At 41.3% G+C, this 21,122-nt stretch overlaps 1 protein-coding gene across 1 annotated transcript in view; it reads left to right on the top strand.

Moving 5' to 3' along the window:
• The first annotated feature begins 274 nt into the window (after nt 1-274).
• GUCY1B1 (guanylate cyclase 1 soluble subunit beta 1) overlaps nt 275-21,122 on the top strand; it is a 42,118-nt gene continuing 21,270 nt past the window's right edge. The window contains exons 1-4 of the mRNA XM_084768901.1: nt 275-432; nt 928-1,001; nt 14,057-14,157; nt 16,609-16,727. Coding sequence (XP_084625027.1) covers nt 430-432; nt 928-1,001; nt 14,057-14,157; nt 16,609-16,727 — 297 coding nt within the window. The 5' untranslated portion in view covers nt 275-429. The remainder of the gene's footprint in view (nt 433-927; nt 1,002-14,056; nt 14,158-16,608; nt 16,728-21,122) is intronic.

The following is a 21,122-nucleotide window of genomic DNA, read 5'->3' as shown; positions in this document are numbered from 1 at the left end:
ACACACACACACACACACACACACACACCATGCCGAGGGAAGAATTCTGGATCAGAACACTACTAGGACGACAAGGCTCCCATAGCTGGAAGGAGCACAGCTGGCTCTGCTCCATCTGCCTTAAAGCCTCAGGAGAAGGACTTGTCACCAGACTAGGGCAGGAAAAGGCCTAAGCACCATAGCTCTGAGCCCATCCGAATTCCCTCCTCTGCCACCCATTGGTTAAGATATGGGAAGAAACCGCGGCCGGCCTCCTGCGGCTCCACTCGCCATTGGCCGGGAAGAGGTGGCAATCAAGGCTGCTCGAGGCTGATGCACTAGCTCCAGCTCTGTGCTGGTCTGGGTGCGCTGCCGCTGTAGTCGCTGTCTGGGTCCCTTCCGCGGTACCTTTGCGTGGAGGCTGCCTCCCGGGCCCCAGGCGCGGACACCATGGTGAGTGCTGCCAGGACGGTCAGTAGAACCTCACACCGGGGTTTGTGGATCTGGAATGCCTAGAGATCCGGCGGCTCTGCAGGAGCAAGCCGAGGGCTCACAGAACCGAGGGCCAGGAGGTGGGAGGTGGGAACGAATGATCTGTTGGAGCGCTCTGAGTTCTGGGTCCCAGTGGGTCCCCACTGTTCAACAATCAACCTCCGACTTCGGGCAATTCTCGATTCCGCGGGCCGGGTTGGATGGGAGATTCTGGGCTCAGGTCCCGGTACTGGGTACTGTCCCTGTTGCACCACGGTGACAGGTGAGCAGGGGTAAGAAGATGGGGGAGGGTGAGGTGGAGCCTAGAATCCAATCATCCCGCAACCCACCCACCGCCTTTTAGGATAGGGTACCCTGAAAGCGTAGCTAGAAGACAAGTGACAGGCCAAAGGAGCCGAGTGGGCTACCGGTTCGCAAGGCATGGGTCCCTGACCGCGGTCTTTCTCTGTCCTGCAGTACGGTTTCGTGAACCATGCCCTGGAGCTCCTGGTAATCCGCAATTATGGTCCCGAGGTGTGGGAAGACATCAAGTAAGTGAACAGCCCTGCTCCCAGGGCCGCGCTTGGCGCTGCGCCCGCGCCCGCTTCCCTAGCTGCTCCCAGCAGGGTCGTGGTGCGCATCCTCTGGTCTCCGCTCCCACGCTCTGGGGCCGGGACTAGGAGAGGAGGGTAGGCCGGGGCGTGGCAGCGTGAGCAAGCCCCTTGGGGTCATTGTAGCCTCCTCACCCAGCCTGAGCGTGGGAACACACAGCTAGAGCCCTGTGGCTCTCAGGCGAGGTTCAGAGCTTTGGTGAGCTTCCATGCAGATGAACCTGGGGACTTCCTGGGCCTCTACAGGGTCTTGGGACCAGAAGCAAGAAATGAACAGTTGCGCTCCTTTGAGAGTCACACACCTGATACACGTAATATGGTTAAATCATTTGGACGTGCTATAGTACTCTCAGAGATTATTTCTCCAGTAAGCCACGAGAAGTGCCTATTTAATAAAGGGACCTTTCCCCTTTCACGTCCCCAAATCATCCTTGTTTTGCTGTGTTTTCTCCTCGCAGCCCTGTGGAGCTTTGAGCCTAGTGTTCAGATGAGACCAGACAATACATCTGTCTGAGATTTTTAAGGCCCGGGTCATCTCTTCAGCTTTTTGTGGGTTTGGGGTCTTTGGTGGGGGGGCGTGAAGGCAGGTTTATTGGGCACTGAAGTCAAAGCCTTGTCCATGACAGGCAAACACAACAGGATACCATTAAGTTGCATGGCTGGCCTTTAGATTTCAGAGGCAGGATCTCCCTATATGCAGCTTAGGGCTGTCCTGGAATTACCACTCTTCCTGCTCTCTCCGAGTGCTGGCATTAGAGGAATGCGTCACCATGCCCAGAAGAGCATTACAATCTATTGAAATTCTTTCTTCACTCTCTCTCTCTCTCTCTCTCTCTCTCTCTCTCTCTCTCTCTCTCTCTCTCTCTCTCTCTCAAACTTTAACTCTTGTGTATTCGAGTGTTCTTACCAACTATCGTGAAATCTTACCTACCACATTCTAACTGGGTAGTGATAGTGGTGAGGATGAAGGAAGGCAAAAGGGACACGTTTTTTATTATTTGTCGAGTTCCTCTCCTCACTGATGTCGCATGAGCCCTTGCTATTTTTACAGCATATTTTTTATTAACAATCAATTTCAACGAGCCTTATTATGCAGTAACAGGATGGTGATTTTCTATAATTATCTGTTTCCATAGAAATGACCAGGTCTATAATTTAAACACTAGAATCCAACATCTTCCTCCAGCTCTCTTATGTTTCAGCTTTAATTCATGTTCCATAAGCCATTATGTTATCCACATTTATCCTATCCACAGGGCACAGCTGCATCCTATAAAAAAAGAGGTCCAGATGTGGCACTTACGATTCTATCAACCAAAACTCTAAGAAGTAGGGCTGCTTTGAGATTGCGATTTTGTTTTGATGTTTTTCTTTCCTTCATAATTTTGATTTTCTGTGGAGACGGTTATAGAAAAGGCACACATCAAAAATAAGCTCTTACAGTGTAACCAGGCATGATCCACTTTGTGAATGTGTGGAGGTAACATGCACACCCCACAGATATTAATGTTTCCTCTTTAAAAGTAAAATTCCCAAAGTTCGTGTTAGATAAACTGTAACAATGGATACATTTAGAATTTCAAGAGTACAATACTAGACTATGATGAGTCAGTAATCATGATACAAAGTTAATCAAACTTAGAATACATATATTAGCATTATTAATGTAGGAACTAGTAAATATAGAGATAAAAATTTTACTTCATAGCTCATAGAGTAATGTAACAATATGTTTCTTTTTTAAAATTAAATTATCAAGATATTTGTTTATGGAGATTATAATCTAAAAATACATACATTCTATTGATGGGAACCTAACGTCCAAATGGTAGTTGAAAATAGTAATTTGTGTACACACACACACACACACACACACACACACACACACACACACACACGCCATACAAGTTCTTGCTATAGAGCTTTGGATGAGTGGAAATTTGGAAATTTCCTGTGCCTGCCTCTCATGTGCCTGGACTACAGACACATGTGCTCACTTTGAAGTACCATTGAGTAATATTCTTAAGGTGGCCAAGTGATAATACTTCCAATCACTCAGAACATTTTGGTAAATATGAACGAAGTCGTATGAGTGGTTTTTCTCTGAAATAACCGGAAGAACAGTGCCCTTATAATAGAACCAGTGTTGGCCACCCAGCAGCTTGTTTTCTCTTTTTAGGAAAGCATCCTTTAGTGGTATCATGGGTACTGTTTTGTATGTGTGCTGGGGAATCTGGCTTGGCACTCTGTACCCAGGGACCAAATCTGCCCTTGCTACCCTGCCTAGTCTCCCAAGAGGTTGCTGAATGCTGAACTGCCTCAGCAGATATTCAGAGGGTGAGGAAAATGTAACTGCCAAAGGCACCTGCCACGAAGCTGTTTCCTGTCCCCCACCCCCAGCCCATTGTGGAGTACTCTCCACAGCTATTGGTCCAAGGCGCTTTCAATTTTAACTTTTTATGTAAAAATGAATATATGAGAAACTTTTTTCTATTCTTTGCCCCAATAAGACACAACCTTTTCTCTCTTCCTTTTTGATCTGTGAAAAACTGTGTAAGTAAATATTTGTAAAATGTTTTATACTGGGGTTTTTTTTTTTTTCAGTTTTGTAGGAAGTGGGCATTCATCCTTTATGAGAAAGGAAGCCAAACGCTTAATGACAAATATAACTCCAAGTAACAGATTCCAGAAAGAAGATTCTAGATGGCTTATAGCAAAACATACCTCCTTGTAAACTCGGTGCCCACATACACGCCTACCAACAGTATCACCATTTCACAAGCGCTTCCCCTCCTCTTTTCAGGAAAAAGAAAAATTACCCCAGACCAAGGCCCAGGAAAGTGCTCTCAATGAGACAGACAGAAGAGGTTTAATATCTGTGCCTAAATCTAGCCAGAGGTCATCATGGGTGTATCTGTATAATGACTCAAATGCAACAGTGTAAGCATGTAAACTTCACTGTTAGCCCCTGCACCTGGGAACATCTGGATGCAGTGTCCTCACTCGCTTCCAGTCTACACAGTAACAGAAGGGAGCAGAGATCTGTTTCTAATTTCCCATTGTACATTTTGAATTTTCAAATGATCTTCTTAAGAAGCCATGATTCCTAAGTAATGAGAAAATATATCCCTCATTCATTTATAAAATGTACTAAGACTTTATTAAAATATCATCCAAATGCTTGATATGTCTGTCTCTGTTTATCCTGGTGTCAGCCCTGGTTAACCGGACAATTGCATTGTGTTAGTGAGCTCCAAGATTCTGTGCCTACCCTGGAGTGAACATGGAGTGAAAAGGCTGGAAATTCTAAGCTGAATAAAAGTCTATTACAAACAGGAAACAACTGAAGGTGTAGCTCAGTGGTAGGCTCCAACACACACACACACACACACACACACACAAACACACACACACACACACACACACACACACACACACACACAAAATCACCTTTCAGAAAACTGTATTTATTTGCCTATAAGTGAGCAGGCCAGAGTATTAATTCCCTCGCGTCTGGTTTTTCCAAGAAATTAAAGATAAGCAATTAGATCTAAATGTTGGTTAATACCTGTAAGTTCTGTAATAATGTAATTTCTTTGTTAGTTAACAGATACTGTTGTCAAGTCACTTTGGTCACCTTCCATGTGTTTTACCTGGCTTTGCTCAAGTTGCTACATACTACATTCGTTAGCCCTTCTTCTCTTTCATTTATTGTTAAGCTTATCTCTAATGAACATAGTTTAGCACTTCAGGCACTGAGGATAGAAAAGCAAATGATGTCATTCTTGCCTTGAAAAAGTCTAGAGATATCAGGATATTTTTAGACTTACTTGTTTTTTTAATAAAACTCCTGTCACTCAAATAAGGGAATGGCTTGACTGTTGGATAGCATGTACTGATCTTCCAGATTGAGGCTCATAAATGTAGTGTACTTGGCTAATCATGAATGAATATTAGGGCCCAAACGAGCATTTTTTAAAAAAACAAAATAGTTACATGATTTCCCAAATTGCCTAAACTTTCTAAATTTCAGTAGTATGTACAAAAATTTAATAAGTATTGGGCTGTTGCAGTACATTCGGTATTGTCTGACAATAGTTGCTAAAGCAATGGTATTTCTTGTTTCCTTTTTAGCTCTGGTACCTGGGTTTTTCAATATCTTTCTTCTTCAGTGCACATGAAAGACGTGAAGCTCCTTTTGACTAACAGTAGCCTGGGTCTAGGGGGGTGTGACTGAATGCTAGAGAGCCTGCCTAGCACGTCACACCCAACAACATACCAAGACCTGCAGCCCGTTGTGTTCCAACCCAAGTGTTTCCTATTCCTTTGTTGTGAGTCCTCAGGTCATCTCTCATTTTTTTTTTTTTTTTTGCACTGGCTGCTCTAATTTCTTCTGAACTGTCTTCTGGCCTCTCTTTTTCCTCTCTGTCCCTATCAGCTTCCCTTGCCCTACTCTAAAGCAACCCTCTTGCCATATTTCTCATATCTTCCTTGTGCTTGTCCTCCACATCCTGAAGACTGTATGATTGAGGATGATTATTTCCCTATGCCATCCACAGTGGAACTCTTCAAGCTACGCCCCTGCCTTTCATCTCTTCTGCTGTTTTAAAATTTTACATGTGCTCTTAATGTTGGTTTTACCAAAACAAATGACAGCAAACAAAATAGCGCATCCTCATGATCCATCGTGCTTTAACGGGATTTTCACTGCCATACTTTTTATGCCAGGGTTCAAGTAGGAAACAGCCTATGTGTTTCTTAGATATGAATGGTGCTTCATATTATAAAGCCATTTTAGCTTTCTAGAGCCGTTTCCTCTATGTGCTTTCAGCTGAGTGCTGTAACATCTATTGAAACAGGAAATGACTGTCCGGCTCAGTGTGTTTGTCATTGTTGGCTTTTCTTTCTTTCTTTTTTTTTTTTCCCCCTCACCATGAAGTTGCACTTTGAAGAAATGAAATGACTGTCTGTCAGGAAGATCGTGTATAGGAAGATGAAAAGTCACAACTTATTTCTGGGCTGTTCCCCTGATACCAGGCTGCATGCTTCCAGAAGTCTTGCCAAAGAAGAGTTACGTGATATAAATATAACATATTCATTTTTCTTACTCAGAAACAACCTTACAAAATAAAATAAAACAAAATTCCTAAATTCCAATAAAGGCTAAAAAATAAATAAGTTAGTTCTATATTAGGGATAAGACCCATTCTTCCAGTTAACCTGAAGGCCCAAAGAAGATGTAATATGCATGTTTGTTTGCTACCAGGAAATTAAATGCCTAACTGTGAGTTCCCTCATACAGTTGCTGCTGAGTTGTCTGAACTGGCCTTCAGTACCCTGGATCACTTTGGGAATAATGTGGCACTTGTGTGATAAAAAAGGCCATAACATGTTGTTGTTGCTGTTGTTTGTTGTTGTTGTTGAGAGCCTAGCCTTTATCGGCTGAGCCATAGCATTTTTTTTTTGATTGGTTTGTTTTTATGATCTGCAGCAACCCCCAGGCTGGTCTTGAGGAGTCTTCCTGGCATTACTTTCTTCTCTTTTTGTGCATTAAATATATACTAGGATTATACTAGCTTGGTGTATATGTTTCGGCATATTACATTGAGGACTATAAGAGAAACCAGAAACCCCATGCTTTCACTCTTACTATGTCAAGACTGGGTGATGGCAAACATTAACTAAACATGGCTGCTGTTTGCAAGAGCGATGTCCTTTGTGTTCTCTCTCTTTTTTTTTTTTTTCCTCCAGAATCAGGGACCTGGCAAATGTTTCCTTGTAACATGTTGGAAGGTGCTGGTTAGGGGTTGATGCTGTGCAGATGTCTAGAGGAAAGCACACTTAAGGAAATGAGCACTATAAAGAGGAATCTCTCCAGTCCAGTTCCCCAGCGATGGTGCAGACTTGAAGTCTTGCAGCTTCTGCATTCGCTGTTTTGCCTCTTGGTGCATTAGTGAAGAAATAGTATGTAAATGGTGTCATTATTATTTTTATCTATAAGACATTTTTCCTTTGTAAGCAATGTCAAAGATGATAAGGTCTAAGGAGGAGCTGTCTTGTCAAAGCTAAGGTCAGTGTACAGCATCCCATTTACTCTCAGCATCCAATCTTGTGGAATGATCTCAGTTACTTCATTATGCTGAGATTTATATTATGGAACAAATTCCCCCCCCCCAAGCCAGGGCTCCTTGCTTTCTACGTCCCCTCCTTGTTCTATAGATGTCTACCTCTCAGCTTTGATATAATCACAGTAAATGCTATTGAAGGAACCATCTCATGTGTCCAGCACTGTGTTTTCTCTTCCTAGTACATGAGTGAGTTGGCAATTATCCTTTGAATTATTCATTTAATATCTGACCCACCTCACTAGGGTCTAGCCTCCTTACTATTCTTAGGAGAAAACTTAGGGATGTTCCCTCCCACCTCTTTCTCTCTTTCTCCATTCCTTCCCTTCCTACACCTGTCTCTATTTCTCCCTCTTTCTCCACGAATATGATACGTAGATATATGTGTGAATTGTTTTTACATATTTAATTGCAAAAAGTAGAGCATGTGAATAACAATTTATCACATATTTATACATATACATACACACATATACATGTGTGTGTGTGCGTGCGCGCGCGTGTGCGCACTCATGCGCGTGTGTGCATGTGTGATACAGGGTATATCTAGGTCCTTAATTTGCAGGATTCTGGGTAAAGCCATTGGCATAGATTGCAGAGAAATATATATCAGGCTTCAGTTAGGTTTGAGAGGGGAATTTACAACATGCCATCCCATTCTCAATGCAATATCTCATTTATATTGGACAGTCGCCTATGGTTCTACCATGCCCTAATACTTCCCAATCATAACTAAATTGCTATATCCACCCCGTTCATTCTTTATTGTCACTTTACAAGTAAGAGAACCAGGGACATTCCCTCGATCACATAGCTGTTCATAGGGTACAGATTGGCACAGAGACTGTTGATTGTCCCACGGGGCAGGGGGCGAGGGGGAGGTGCTTTCCCCTGAGGAGAACCTGGACTTTCCTTTCCAGCAAGGGCTGATTTAGCAAGGATTCCAACAATCTATATATGTGTTACTGTCTTCTGCGTTTGTTTTGGCTTCCCTGGGATGGTCCAGCATATGTACAGGTGACTCTGATTACAATGTTTTGATGGTGTTTTTATTTACCAGCCTTCGCATGTGTTAAAGAAAGCCAAATCCTCCTAAATTTTCAGCAGATTGCTTGCTTTTTGAGAGGCGCTGTGACAGCAGGTGCTCCGCAGGCAGGGTTGGTAGTAAAGTGGATTCCTCTGTTCAGTAATGATGTAGAAAGCTCTTTTATTTTTTTTATTTTTTATTTTTTTAAGATATTTGTGAGTTGCTTTCAGAGCTGCAGCCATTGCTGTGACGGGTCTCCCATGTCAGGAGAGTCAGAGTGATATTAAAAACAACAACCCAAAAACATACAAAGAGTGAAGACATTATTTTGATTAAAGCTGGAACCCATTTGTCACTCGGCAGAGCATGGACAAATGACAAGTTAACTTACAGGAACCAACCTTCAGAGGAGCCCCAAAACGGAAGCTGACTCTGAATTTTAAAAGGCCTGACTCTCCTCTGGGAAAATTCTTCACACTGGAGTATCACCTTGAGGGTTCAGAGGTATATTAAAACGTTGAACTTAGATAATGAAAATGTAGCAACTATTTTCCCCAGGCACTTACAAAAAAAATCTACATGCAATTTCAGTGTTGCCTACTGTTTTTATCTGTGGCTTCTAAGGGAACATTTTGATTTTCATAATGATTAGATGCAGCTCAGGGATCTAATATGCTTCCATCCCCGTATCCTGGGCATTCCTAGGATTTATTATAAAAACCAAATCAGAGTGCACCAATAACGCTTGGGGATATTGGGTGGAAATTCCTGTCTGACAGGGGTGGAACTTTTCTGGTTGGAAACTGACCTTTGTTTTGGGATGTCACTTCTGCAGCCCTCAGGCTGCCCCAGTTAAGAGCATCCCTTTTTTTACCTCCATGGGAAGCCTCTTTACCTACAGGCACAGACTGCCCCTGGAGTCCACTTGCTGGGCGAGTGCACAGTAGCAGCAGCTCAGGGTAGGTTGTAAGTCAGTCTTTTTGTGTGTTCACAAATGAAATCAAGGGATAGATCCTTCAACAGAGTTGTGAGAAATGGCACTTGGCCATTTTGGATACATTATAGATTTAATTATTTTTTCTTTAGTCATATCAAATATTCTTAATATGAATATGAACCATGGACTTGGGCAGTTATGCTGAATAGCTTGTTTTTTAATACAGAGTATAGAAATGTATGAGGAAGTAAATTTTATTAATTCATTCCCTTGTTTTAAAATGACACATGAGTATTCAGCAGGTGATTTTTCAATCAACCCACAAAACACCATTCTGATAAAATGATCCACTACCTGCGTTAGGAGGTAATTAGTAGATATGAAAGATGGGTTTACATTCACACAACTATCAATCAGTGAGAATGATTTGCTCTAGGGCAAACATGTCACCTACCCATAATGCATTACTGTGGCAGTGAACACAGAATATGATTCTATATCATTTTGTCCCCATGTGAGAATCTAGCCATTGTTTAAGTCACATACTATTAGAATTCATAATTTTTTTTCACCAGCAAATCAGCAAAGCACACACCTGCTTTCTGTTATGCTGAATAGGGACTTTTGAGTGGATTATTGCACTTCTCGCCTCTCTCCTGCACCTTTCCTCTTCCTCCTCTCTGCCTTGCCCCTCCCCTCATGCCTTCCCCTGGACACTCCCTCTCCCTCCCCTTCTTCTGCTGTTTTAAGTCATCCAATGAAGGGGGTGTGAAGTGTGTAAGGCAAAGGCTGATTGTGCTACGTCTCTGAGGGACCGCAGGAGAGAACTTACACTGTGGAGAGAACATATGCTGTGCTCTACAGAAGACGTGCGATGGAGCCCGCAAGTGGATTCCCTCTGACTCAGCACACAGGAGTGCTGTAGTTCCTCATTTTGCACAGGATGCAAAAAAGGAGTTCCATTCATAACTTGGGGAGGGGGGAACCCTAGAGATATTAAATAAATAAATAAATAAATAAATAAATAAATAAATAAATAGATGTCTAAAATATCTAATGCTAGGAGATTTTCAAATGACGCATCCCAGACAGGCCTGTAAACCAAGACTGTAGAGAAGACAGAGCAGCCGCTGCATGGGATGCAGAAGTTGCACAAAGTTGATGTTCAAGATGAACTTGAAACAGTGAGTTTAGAAAAGTTGGTGAGAGTGTCTGGATTTGGGTAATTCAAGCTCCAAAGAAATGATATATATATGTATACACAAAAATACATGTTGAATTATTATAAGTGGTACATGTAGTAGATATCGATGTGCACTTGGTTTAAAAGCAAATGCTTTATGTGTTATGGGCCAACAATGTAAGAGATGGAGAACTCTAAAGCACCATGTCTTGAATTACGTATGTTGCTTAGGTAATTCATCTGCTAGCTTGCTTCCTACCTTCTCTTTCATTTGCGGGTCGCCTTCCACAAGTGTCAGTCAGGTAGCAACTGAAGGGAAAAAAAGTATCTCCATCTATTTATAGAATGTTTGGCAGAATTGAAATCATGAGAGCCATTGAAGTTTCTACCCAGTAATATGGTGGGTCTGTCAAGTAGAGAAATGACTGAAGGTGCTGGTGTGTGGGGGGGGAACTTCTGTGAAGAACACAGACTGAGGGTATTGGAGGGGGGGGTCTGTCATGGAAAGTATTGAGGTGAGAGTTAATTACCTCATTGTACCAAATGGAGGCTAAGGCATTAGGAAACATGAAGCCTGATCCAATATGAATTTTTCTGGATGGTAAGAGTGGTGCTGAGCACTGACAGGGCATTTCTGGTAGCTTCTTTAGGCTGTACCACCTGCGCCCCCATCTCTCATTGCTCCTGCTTGGGTTAATTTGTTAACCAGCCACAACTGGGGGGGCGGGGGGAGGACGTCTGTGATTCTCTAGTTAGTGTTTCTCCTGAATGTGGGAGGAGATGATAAGGAAGCTGCAGGGAGGAGGGAACTGGTTCCCGTAGGCTGGGGGAATAATGGCGGACAGCAATGGCACCACTTTAGGTCTGCAGACCCCAATGACACTCCTGTGGAATCTCACTGCTTCTTGTGTCTTCCTCATTCTTGTTCTGCCTCGCTTCTCCTCTTATCCTGAAGAGGAGGATCTTCCTATAACATAGTATGGAATTGAACTGTTTTGTTTTTTTTTAACATGTAACTTCTTTCTACCAGTTACAATACCATAGGTCAGCAACGGCCGGTATAGTTTCTTAGTTTTCTTTATTGAAATACCAAAACACTTTGAAAAGGAGCCTAGAAGGCATTGGGTATGTGTGGAAAAACTTGTGGGGCAGGGAATAAAAAAGAAAACAAGCAACTGGACGTTCCCCAAGGCGTCTGAGCAGCATGCAAATAAGGAGTTCTAAGTGTCTTAATAATTTAGTGGAATTCAGCATGACATTTCCACAAGGAGACACTTCCTGCTCTGCACTTTGCTTACTTTGCCTTTAGCCCCCTCCAGGGACCCTGACCGAGGGTCAATTTAGGAAGGAATGCTTAGGAGATAAAGGACCTTGTTTCAATAAACAGAGGATGTAGGACTGGTTGGTAGTTGACCTAGCTAGCTGATTTCTCTGGGTGAAGAAAAAAAAAAAAAACCCCTGCTTCTCCAGTCTATGCCTAGGGAGTGTGGACTCTTCTCACTCATTTAAGGGTTACCATGGATAGAAACTAAGCTTATTATAAAAATTAGATGACTTGATTTAATTCATTTGGAGGAATAAAACATGGTGACTATGGTGAATTAGCATACATTTTACTGTAGACTTGATTAATACATATGCATATCTTATTAGTGTATTTTATGTTAGATGTTTCTAAATTCCCATGTGGACATTAGTGTTAGTTCCTAATAAAAGACTGATGGGAAAAATAACAAAATTGACATAGTCATGTTCTTCAAATCAGTTAATTCCATTCCTAGGAATGTATTCTGTTTCTATATAAAAATACAATTAGCTACACATACACTCGTCATAATATTATTATATATACTCGTGGAAGAAAATAAAATCATTCTACCTCACTGCCAAGATTTCACTGTATTGAAACAATGGAAATGTGTGCAGTCATGTTATCCAAGAGTATTTGCTGAACTGAAAAGATAGCCATCAACTATGACATTGAAACTGGCTGCATTTAAAATCATTATGTCTTCAAGTGTGAAAACTTGATATAATATTGACAGTAGTTATTTCAGGCTAAGGGAAACTTGTCATTTTGCTTTTAGTTTTTTTTTCTTTCCTGTGCTTTATGGATTCTTATAACCAGCAATAAGAACTCATAAATTCAATCACTGAATTACCAAAGGATATACATCTGTACATTTTATGTCCAGCATCTTTCTATGTTGTGCCAATGTTTAATATTAAGAAGATGTAAGCTCTTTGGAGAACTATGTTCCTCTTACCTGATATGTATATTTGGGACGTAGAATAAGACTGCATTTGACATATGTCTCAATAATTGAGATTGCAAATATATAGATTTCTATATTAATTAATACGTACTGCTTTAAAGGGCTAGAACATAAAGCTTCATGAGTTTGTGTCATCACAGTCAGGGCAGGGGAATGCCTTCTGCCACCAATTTTAGAAAAGCTTATGCTATATATGGGATTTGCTTCCCTTTACCCAAGTAATAAATTATGAGCCCTGAAGCCATGTTTTCTTTGTGCTGGGACTTGGATTCAGGACCCTTTGACTACTAGATGAACAACATCCCAGCTACGTATAATTATAGGCAAGCCGTGAGTTATGTGCTCTGAAGGACATAGGTTGTGTTTACGAATGTTTCCACGCTGGGTCGGGCAGCAGACTCAGCACCACCGGGGAAATTTTCCTTTGAGCAAACAGAGAGAGAGAGAGCTGCTGTTGTGACTGAACCACTTCTGAGAGAAGAGAACCTGTGACGAGCCTTGAACATGCCACTGCAGCGTCTTGGTACAGTGAGGTGGGTTGAGTCAGAGACGGCTCCCCACACTGTGTGCGAATTTCACATGGAGACAGCTGTCTGAGAACTTGTCTGTGCTGTCTCCACCCAGCAGGCTTTGAAGGATGGCTTCCTCCACTGCAGGGACACCAATTTGAGAGAAGCAATCCAAATCCTATCAAAATAAATGTATTTATAGACTCCTGAAGACTGTTAAGTGATAAGTAACATTTCCTTGCGCCAACCGTGTGTGGCTTGAGCTACTGTGTTCCCTATGTGAAAGATACATGACAAGATGTGACCAGTCCACTCAGAATCTCCAAGCATGTGTTTAAAACATAACTCTTGATCTGCCCCCAGTCCACCTCAGACAGCCTTTTCCAGTCAGCTACTAATGATAGGTGCTCAGGCCAGAAACTTCCTTGTCCTCCCTGAGGCCTTCTCCTCCCTCAGCCCTGTTTCAGCAGGCTGTTTCATTTACCTGAGCAGTTACCTAGGTTGAAGTCAGTGCTCACATGCCCTGCCTCCTCTTTTCATCAGTGCATTTTCACCTGAGCATGCCTCTCTTCCTAGAGCGCCTTTGTTCCAAGAAAAGAAGGCTCTAGTCTGTATCTTTCGTTAGTTCCTAGTACAGCGCTCCAAACCTGTAGAGAATCAACAAATACTTACTATTTCTCAATTCAAACATAACTTTGTGTTGCATTGCATTATGCACGGGAGTCCTAAAATATAGTTGAATGGATCGTTTTAATTTGGGGAGAAGCATGCGGCAGTTCCTCCTAAATCACTCCGTTTTTAGGTACACAGTGTCAACGTAAGCAATTTTGCCTCCACAAATCCTGTTTCAAAAATAGATCCATTATTCACACAGTCCTAATCTTGCCAGATACTCTTATTTTAACTTTTCTCTCCATCACTCTTCCATTTTCCTTCAGGAAAGAGGCGCAGCTGGATGAGGAAGGTCAATTTCTTGTCAGAATAATATATGATGATTCCAAAACATATGACTTGGTGGCTGCTGCAAGCAAAGTCCTCAGTAAGTTCAACCCATCTTTCCTTCTCTGGATTGGCTACACATAGGTGCCTAAAGGAATGTGTGCTCCGAGAGCACAGTGTACGATTATGCAGGTTATTCATTGAAGACCTGTTGCGGGGCGACATACTTGTGTTATGCTAGGCTGGGGCTCTGCTGAAGCCTGCTCTTCTGGTATGAGCTGTTTAGCAAACAGAAAATGGAAGCTCCCTCCCTGTGCAAAGTCCCATATGGACAAAAACAAAAACAAAAACAAAACAAACAAAACAACAACAACAACAACAACAACAACAAAAACCTTACAAATACAGTCATAAAATTTTCAGGTCCAGCTACACTGTAGAGTAAACATTCGAATGTGGTGTACAGAAAACACTATTCTTAAACGTGTGTTATAATAATAAGCTGTGTGAAATACTGGCAGAAAGAGAGAGGAGGTTCATTGATAAATGAAATTCATTGATGTAATTCAAGCAGGTCTCATGGAGTGAGGTTATTCTGAGTATTAATGTTCCAAGGGCCTCATGTACACCTGGACTGAAGTGTGCACGGAAGAACATGCGATCTTAGCTCTACTTGGCAGGATTTATGAATTAGAAACAAAACTGGTAGACGGTCAACAAAAACAAACAGATACAGCAATTATGAAAGAAAATATGGTATGAACTTTTAAAATGTTGATTTTTCAAATGTATAAAACTGAAATATCTGTTCAGATCAAGGGTAGAGCTAAAGAAGCAATAACACACATTTTGAATTTAGTGATAAAGTAAGGCAACTCTGAGGGATTGTTTTATATTATAAATGTCATTTAAATATGTTCAAACTCTATTAATATATTTTTACTTCATCTTTTGTGTGTAAGGCATATGTAATTGTGTGTATGTGCATGTACAGTGTGCGTGTGCATGTGTTTAGATGCCAGAAAGTCAGGTGCTTTTGTCAATCATTCTTACTTTTAAAAAATATATTTTAAAAAGTTTTTCAGATTAAAATTGTATCATTTCCCTATTATTACTTTCCCTCCCTCTAAGCCCTCCCACATATGCCCCACCCACTCTTTTTTAATTGGTGGTCTCTTTTCTTTTGTTCTTTTGTTTTATAATACATACGGTTTCTTCTGCTCTCAGCTTTTCTTAGTTGCCTGTAGCTGTTTGTTTAGGGTTGAACCCTCATGAGCTCCGCCCCCATCCACATTAGCATGTCTATTGCTGTCATCCTTCTTCTGCTCTTCCTCTGTTTAGGCAGCCATGATGGTGGGACTTCATGGGTATAGTTTCAGACACAATCCCACACAGAAAACTCCCTATTCTTCTGGCTCCTACAGTCTTTCTGGTCCCTCTCCTGAAATGCTCGTGTTTTAGATGTATAAGTTTGAACTTGGCTCCACAGCTTTGTATTTTGGTCAGTTGCTCCACCTTACTTTTTGAGAGAGGGTGTCTCCCTAAACCTGGAACTCACGATTTGGCTAGATGAGTAGTTGGCAAGCAAGCTCCAGTGAGCCGCCACCTGTCTCCTACCCACCAATGCCAGAGCCGCAGAATTTACCACTACATCTGGCTATGATATGAGTACTGGGTGTCCAAATGCGGGTTATCATACTTGCGAGAAGGCACTCTGCCAAAGACTCCATTTGTCAGCCTCCTCGCACTCTTAAGGAATTTTCACTGATGACACATGAGATCTGCTTCTTAGAATTTGTGTCTAAGAGGTTTCCCGTGAATTGTTTATATCATCCAAAATAAAAGGTGTGTATTTTCGATAAGATTGGTTGAATAAATTGTTGCACTTGTGTGTTGAGTAGGTATGAGTCAAAATTCATACCTAAGAAGTATATACTTAAGGTTTATGAAATATTAACCATTAGTTGTTAAGAAAAAAGGATATTAGGATTGACACTATATGCAAGAAGTAGTTAAATGTTCATGCTTATATAAAGAAAAGTTATTTTGCAACAGAGTAACTTATGAAATTTCTTTATAGTGTGTGTGTGTGTGTGTGTGTGTGTGTGTGTGTGTGTGTTATACAGATGTTTATGTACCACAGCACATGAGTGGAGGTCAGAGGAGAACTTGTGGGGGTCAGTTCTTTCCTTCTACCATGTGGGGCTTGGGCATCAAACTCTGGTTACTAAGCTTGGTAGAGCCATTTTGCTGCCCTGTGTCTTTGACTTGAATAATCTTTTTTTAAAAACACAAACACTAAATATATATATATTATAAACTATTAAACTTGACCATGTTACTGTATAAGTTGAGAAAAATGGCTGCATTGCTAATAGTCGAAATTATACCATTAACCTGTTAGCAAATAGTCCTCTCAGGATTCATTGTAATATGCTGGTTACACTATAAAAAATGAATATTTTAAAATCATTTTCATATACATTTGTGTTTATTCCTCTCACTAACCATCTTCTGCCTATTGTTCTTTCTTATTTAACCTACAAAACAGACCTCAATGCTGGTGAAATCCTGCAGATGTTTGGGAAGATGTTTTTCGTCTTTTGTCAAGAGTCTGGCTATGACACCATCTTGCGTGTTCTGGGATCTAATGTCAGGGAATTTTTGCAGGTGAGAAGCTTGAGTTCCTCAGAGTGAAGGCTCTCAGTGTCTGTCGTTAAATTTGAGCTCTTGAGTAGTTCTATTTAGCCAGCTGGACAAGAGTGTCTTGCTGCTGGAGAGGATTCCTGGTGACCATTCTCACATAAAATCTAATTATTGAATGATCCTATATATATCTCAGCATTTTCTATCAACACTTTCACAGTCTACAGTGGTTAACTCTGAATATGAAAACCTTCAATTAGTATTCTCCTATGTCCACAGGGTCTTTTATGATCTGTTCAATTGCCTTTAAGAAATAATTGCATATACTAATGGTGTGATCTTCTGTTTTTCAATATATGATACAGGGGTTTTTTTTGTAACATACTCCTAAATCTAAGATCTCATTGTCAGTGTCTCAGTATTGAGTAAGTTCTGCCTGGGCTCCTTATTAGGAGAAGGCAGCAGGGGCTTCAGGTATCCTACTTAGGAAAACTAATCCTTTGCCTTAGAATTATACATTAGTTGATCTGCCACAGAAAGCAAGAGATGTGAGGAAATCCAAACTTGGTTTCAGGTGAAACATACACACACACACACACACACACACACACACACACACACATCATCACCTAAGGTCTTTATCTCACACACTGAGCAATTGCCATAGAAGTCTGTACTAGTAAACTCCCCATTTGCTGAGATGCTATTTCTGGACTGCCTGTGCTATTTTGAGCTCTGGCGTTGGTGAGACCCTCTGGATGAATGTGTGGATGCTCAGCATCATGGGGCTGGTTTGCAAAGAGTGTTCCTAACCTGACTTCTGAGAGTGGCTAGACCTGCTGGAAAATGATGTCAACCCAGTCCCAGCTGAACCGAAGCCCAGTTCTGAGAGAATGTAAACTGCTACGAGGCCAGCTGCATTATTGATTTAACAGCCAAAATAAGAACTTTGGTGTTTAATCAAAATGTCTGTTGTTTACACAGGGACATTTTTTTCATAAACTTAAAGCAGCATTAAATCAAGATGAACGCTGGTTTACAGTCTCCAGCTGTGGACTTACTAAAATCCTGCTGTCCAAAGAAAGCCGCCCCTTCCAAATGAAATAGCTACTAAAATGGTGGTGTTTAAATTGATTATTTCAAATGGTTATTTCAATCTGATACTTCAAAGTGTTGGAGGGATTTTACATTTCTGAATACAAAGTCCATTTTAAAAAGTATTTTTGTTGACCAGTCTCACCTTATCAGAGAAGTTTAAAAAGAAAGTGATGTGTGTGTGTGTGTGTGTGTGTGTGTGTGTGTGCGCGCACGCAGGTACTGGAAGAGGCCAGAAGGGGGCGTCTGATCCCTTGGAGCTTGAATCAGAAGAATTTGTGAACTGTCATGTGGGTGCTGGGATCTGAACTCTGGTCTTCTGATAGAGCAGCAAGTGCACACAACTGCTGAGCCATCTCCTTGGCTCCACCAGTGAGGTTTCAGCCTCCCTCCAGTAGCTCTCCATTTTAACGTCATTCTCAATGACTATATCTACACAAGAGCTCACAGATTTAAGTTATATTTACTAATGCCTATATCTAACCATGTGCTAAATGTATCGTGGCTGAGTAATAAAGGGCCACACCTCACTGTGCTGGTGTTTCTCAGTGCTCTCAAGCCACCGCATCCAGGTGGCTAGGGAGGCCCCTCAACATGCAAAAAAAGTATAAAAGCTTAATTACTATTTGATAATTTTGTGCATTATTTAGTACGCCCTGGTCACACCACCCAACCCTCCCACGTCCCCTTCATCTCTATCTGTACCTTACCTCTCCTAGTAACTCTTCATCTCGCATCGTAGCTCTCTGTTTTGCTTTGTTGTACGACGTACTAGGTTGAACCAAGACTGCCTGCATGGGCATGGGTATAAGCTAGTAGCTACATCCTTCTCCCTTAGCAACCTCAGCTACCAGTAGTTCATAACTCAGCGGAGAAAGCCAGGGCTCTATGGTCCTCTTCATCATCCATGACTGAATGCTGAATGGTTCAGTCTAGAAAAGGTAACCATAGCTCCTGCGGGATCACTGAGTGCAGTGTACATGGCATGCTTAGAAAACAGGTTTCATGGCCACCCTCACTACCTTTACATTCATTGTGTCCCCTCTCTTATGATGTACCCTGAGCGGTGGAAGTGGTCATGTGATTCTAATATCTAGGATTGAGCAATGAGACTCAAAAGTCAACTATTTTTAGTACCCCCAAATAGCCACAAATCTCCACATTAACTACTACTGACTACTAAAAGAAGATTCTCTGAACAATGCTGAAGAAAGAGCTGGTCTGTTGTAGGGGGATAACAATTTAAGTTGTGAATATGCCCATGGAGCAAAACAGACACGGTAGGTTCACCTGTAGAATCCACATGCTCCCCCGAGTCATGGCTTTTCACCAGAACACAGCACCGCATATGAACTTGCACACTGGAAATAAGAAGTAGGTCACCCAATTTCACAGATGATGTAAAAGAACAGAAAGTGCCTCAGTTATAATTTAAAATTTAAAAGTGGAAAATGAAACTACATATTTTGGATACTATAAAATCTTCATTATTTTCTAGTTTTGAACAGATGAACTTTAGTCTTTCTAGTTTTGAAATTATTTATTATCATGACAAATTTACTATGTTAATATAATACTTAGGAGTAGGTGGCTTTGCCATGGTTAGGCTAACAAAAGAAAACTCTACATGTTTTTCTGTGTCTGTGGTTGTAAAGTAAGGTGCTGGGTTTTCACACACTGGGGTAAGATCCTAGCTTACATATAACATTTTTCTTCTGGCACATATTAATAAACCACTCTTTACATGTGCTTCCATCACTCGCTAAAGAAAGAGATGAACTGGGCTTCATCACAAAGAGAGAGTTCAAAGGTTTTTCTTTCTTTTTCACTCTTTAATTATAATAAATAACCAAATATTTGATCCCATCCTAAGTGCTAAATTTCGAGAACTCAGACTTTTTGAGGTTTCTCTGACACTTTCCAGGAAGGGTCCTCTGGTATTTAGAGATCAGATAGCCTTCCTGATGTCTCCAGTTTCTTTAACTTTAATGATTTGTCTAAAATGCAAATAAACCCATCATATCCTTTTCTTCTTTGAGCCCTTGAGTGACTCTCTATTTTTCTCTGGAAGAATCATGTATATCGGGTTTAAGACCATGGAAACTCCTCACCTCACCATTGTCTTCATCTCCAGCCTCTCTTAGTACATACAGTTAAACTCGATCTCCATAAAAATCTTGTATTTACCATGTTCCCTCTTTCCTGTAAGGTTTATGCATGCTCCCCCTTTCGTCTGGAACTCAGATCTGGCTCCTAGTCACACAGGAAAGTCAGTCCATCTTCCAGGTCCCATTCCTTCTTCCAGGAAGACTCCACTCTTCTGTCTACACTCTGCCCTACTTCCGATGGGATCGCTGGCTTTTCTCAGGCTTTCAAAGCCTCAGCCCTGGCACTGCACCATCACTTCCTGTTTCTTCCACTGGAATGTAAGCCCCAGAAGCCAGAGACCCTGCAGAGCAGCTCATTGGATGCTACCTTCAGAGAGGGATCAATCAACAGCTTAAAAACAAAAGCACGTTCCCTCCAAGGTAGAACCCACCAAATAAACAGATGCAGCAGCAACCTGGGCAGTAATGATTTCAACAAGGACCGTCCACTTGAAGGGAGGCTGTGCAACTTTTAGAGATTTTTATGTAAAATGTAGCTCCCATCTAAAGGAATGAAGAGAGTTTATTCTGAGCCAAAAAGGAGGTGACTGTGACTTGGGAACTGTCATTGTCACAGAATAAAAGAAAATTATAAATCAAGGCATGAGTTAAAGCATACTGATGGAAACTATACTGCAGGCTTTAGATGTTATCTGATGACGTGCTTGACTCTTGGCTCGGTAAAAATTAGTGCTCAGCATAAGAATGCACTTCAGAGGTTTTACCTGATGGTCACAAAGACGTTAGGTTGGAATGGGCAAAACAAGACCATTCAAGGACTAAAGATAACTCAAGGTAATTTGGCCTCAGACTTGCAGCATTCCAACTCTACAGTTCCAAGGCTCTAGTTGGTCGGTCAGCCTTATAGATATTTCAGTGTACCTGTGTTTTTTATTTTCCTGAGATTCTCAGTTGGTAGAAGTGAGGTTGAAAGCGAGATACAAAAGAAGACACACTGCACATTTTTTTTCCCTAGGAAGACAAGGTAACTTTATGTTTATTATTTAGATTTGCATTACTGTGTCTATACATTTAAATACATTTCTGTACGTTAATGTACAATGTAATGTACACTGCTGTATCTGTACATTAATATACTCATGTATTTTTAAATGTCAACTTTGATCTTGCCACGTAAACACCTCAAAGGACAATGGCATTGTTACTGAAGTTAGCG

This window comes from Acomys minous (genome assembly GCF_964271855.1).
Source record: "Acomys minous genome assembly, chromosome: 19".
Taxonomy (NCBI): Eukaryota; Metazoa; Chordata; class Mammalia; order Rodentia; family Muridae; genus Acomys; species Acomys minous.
This window is presented reverse-complemented; position numbering and strand designations above follow the sequence as displayed.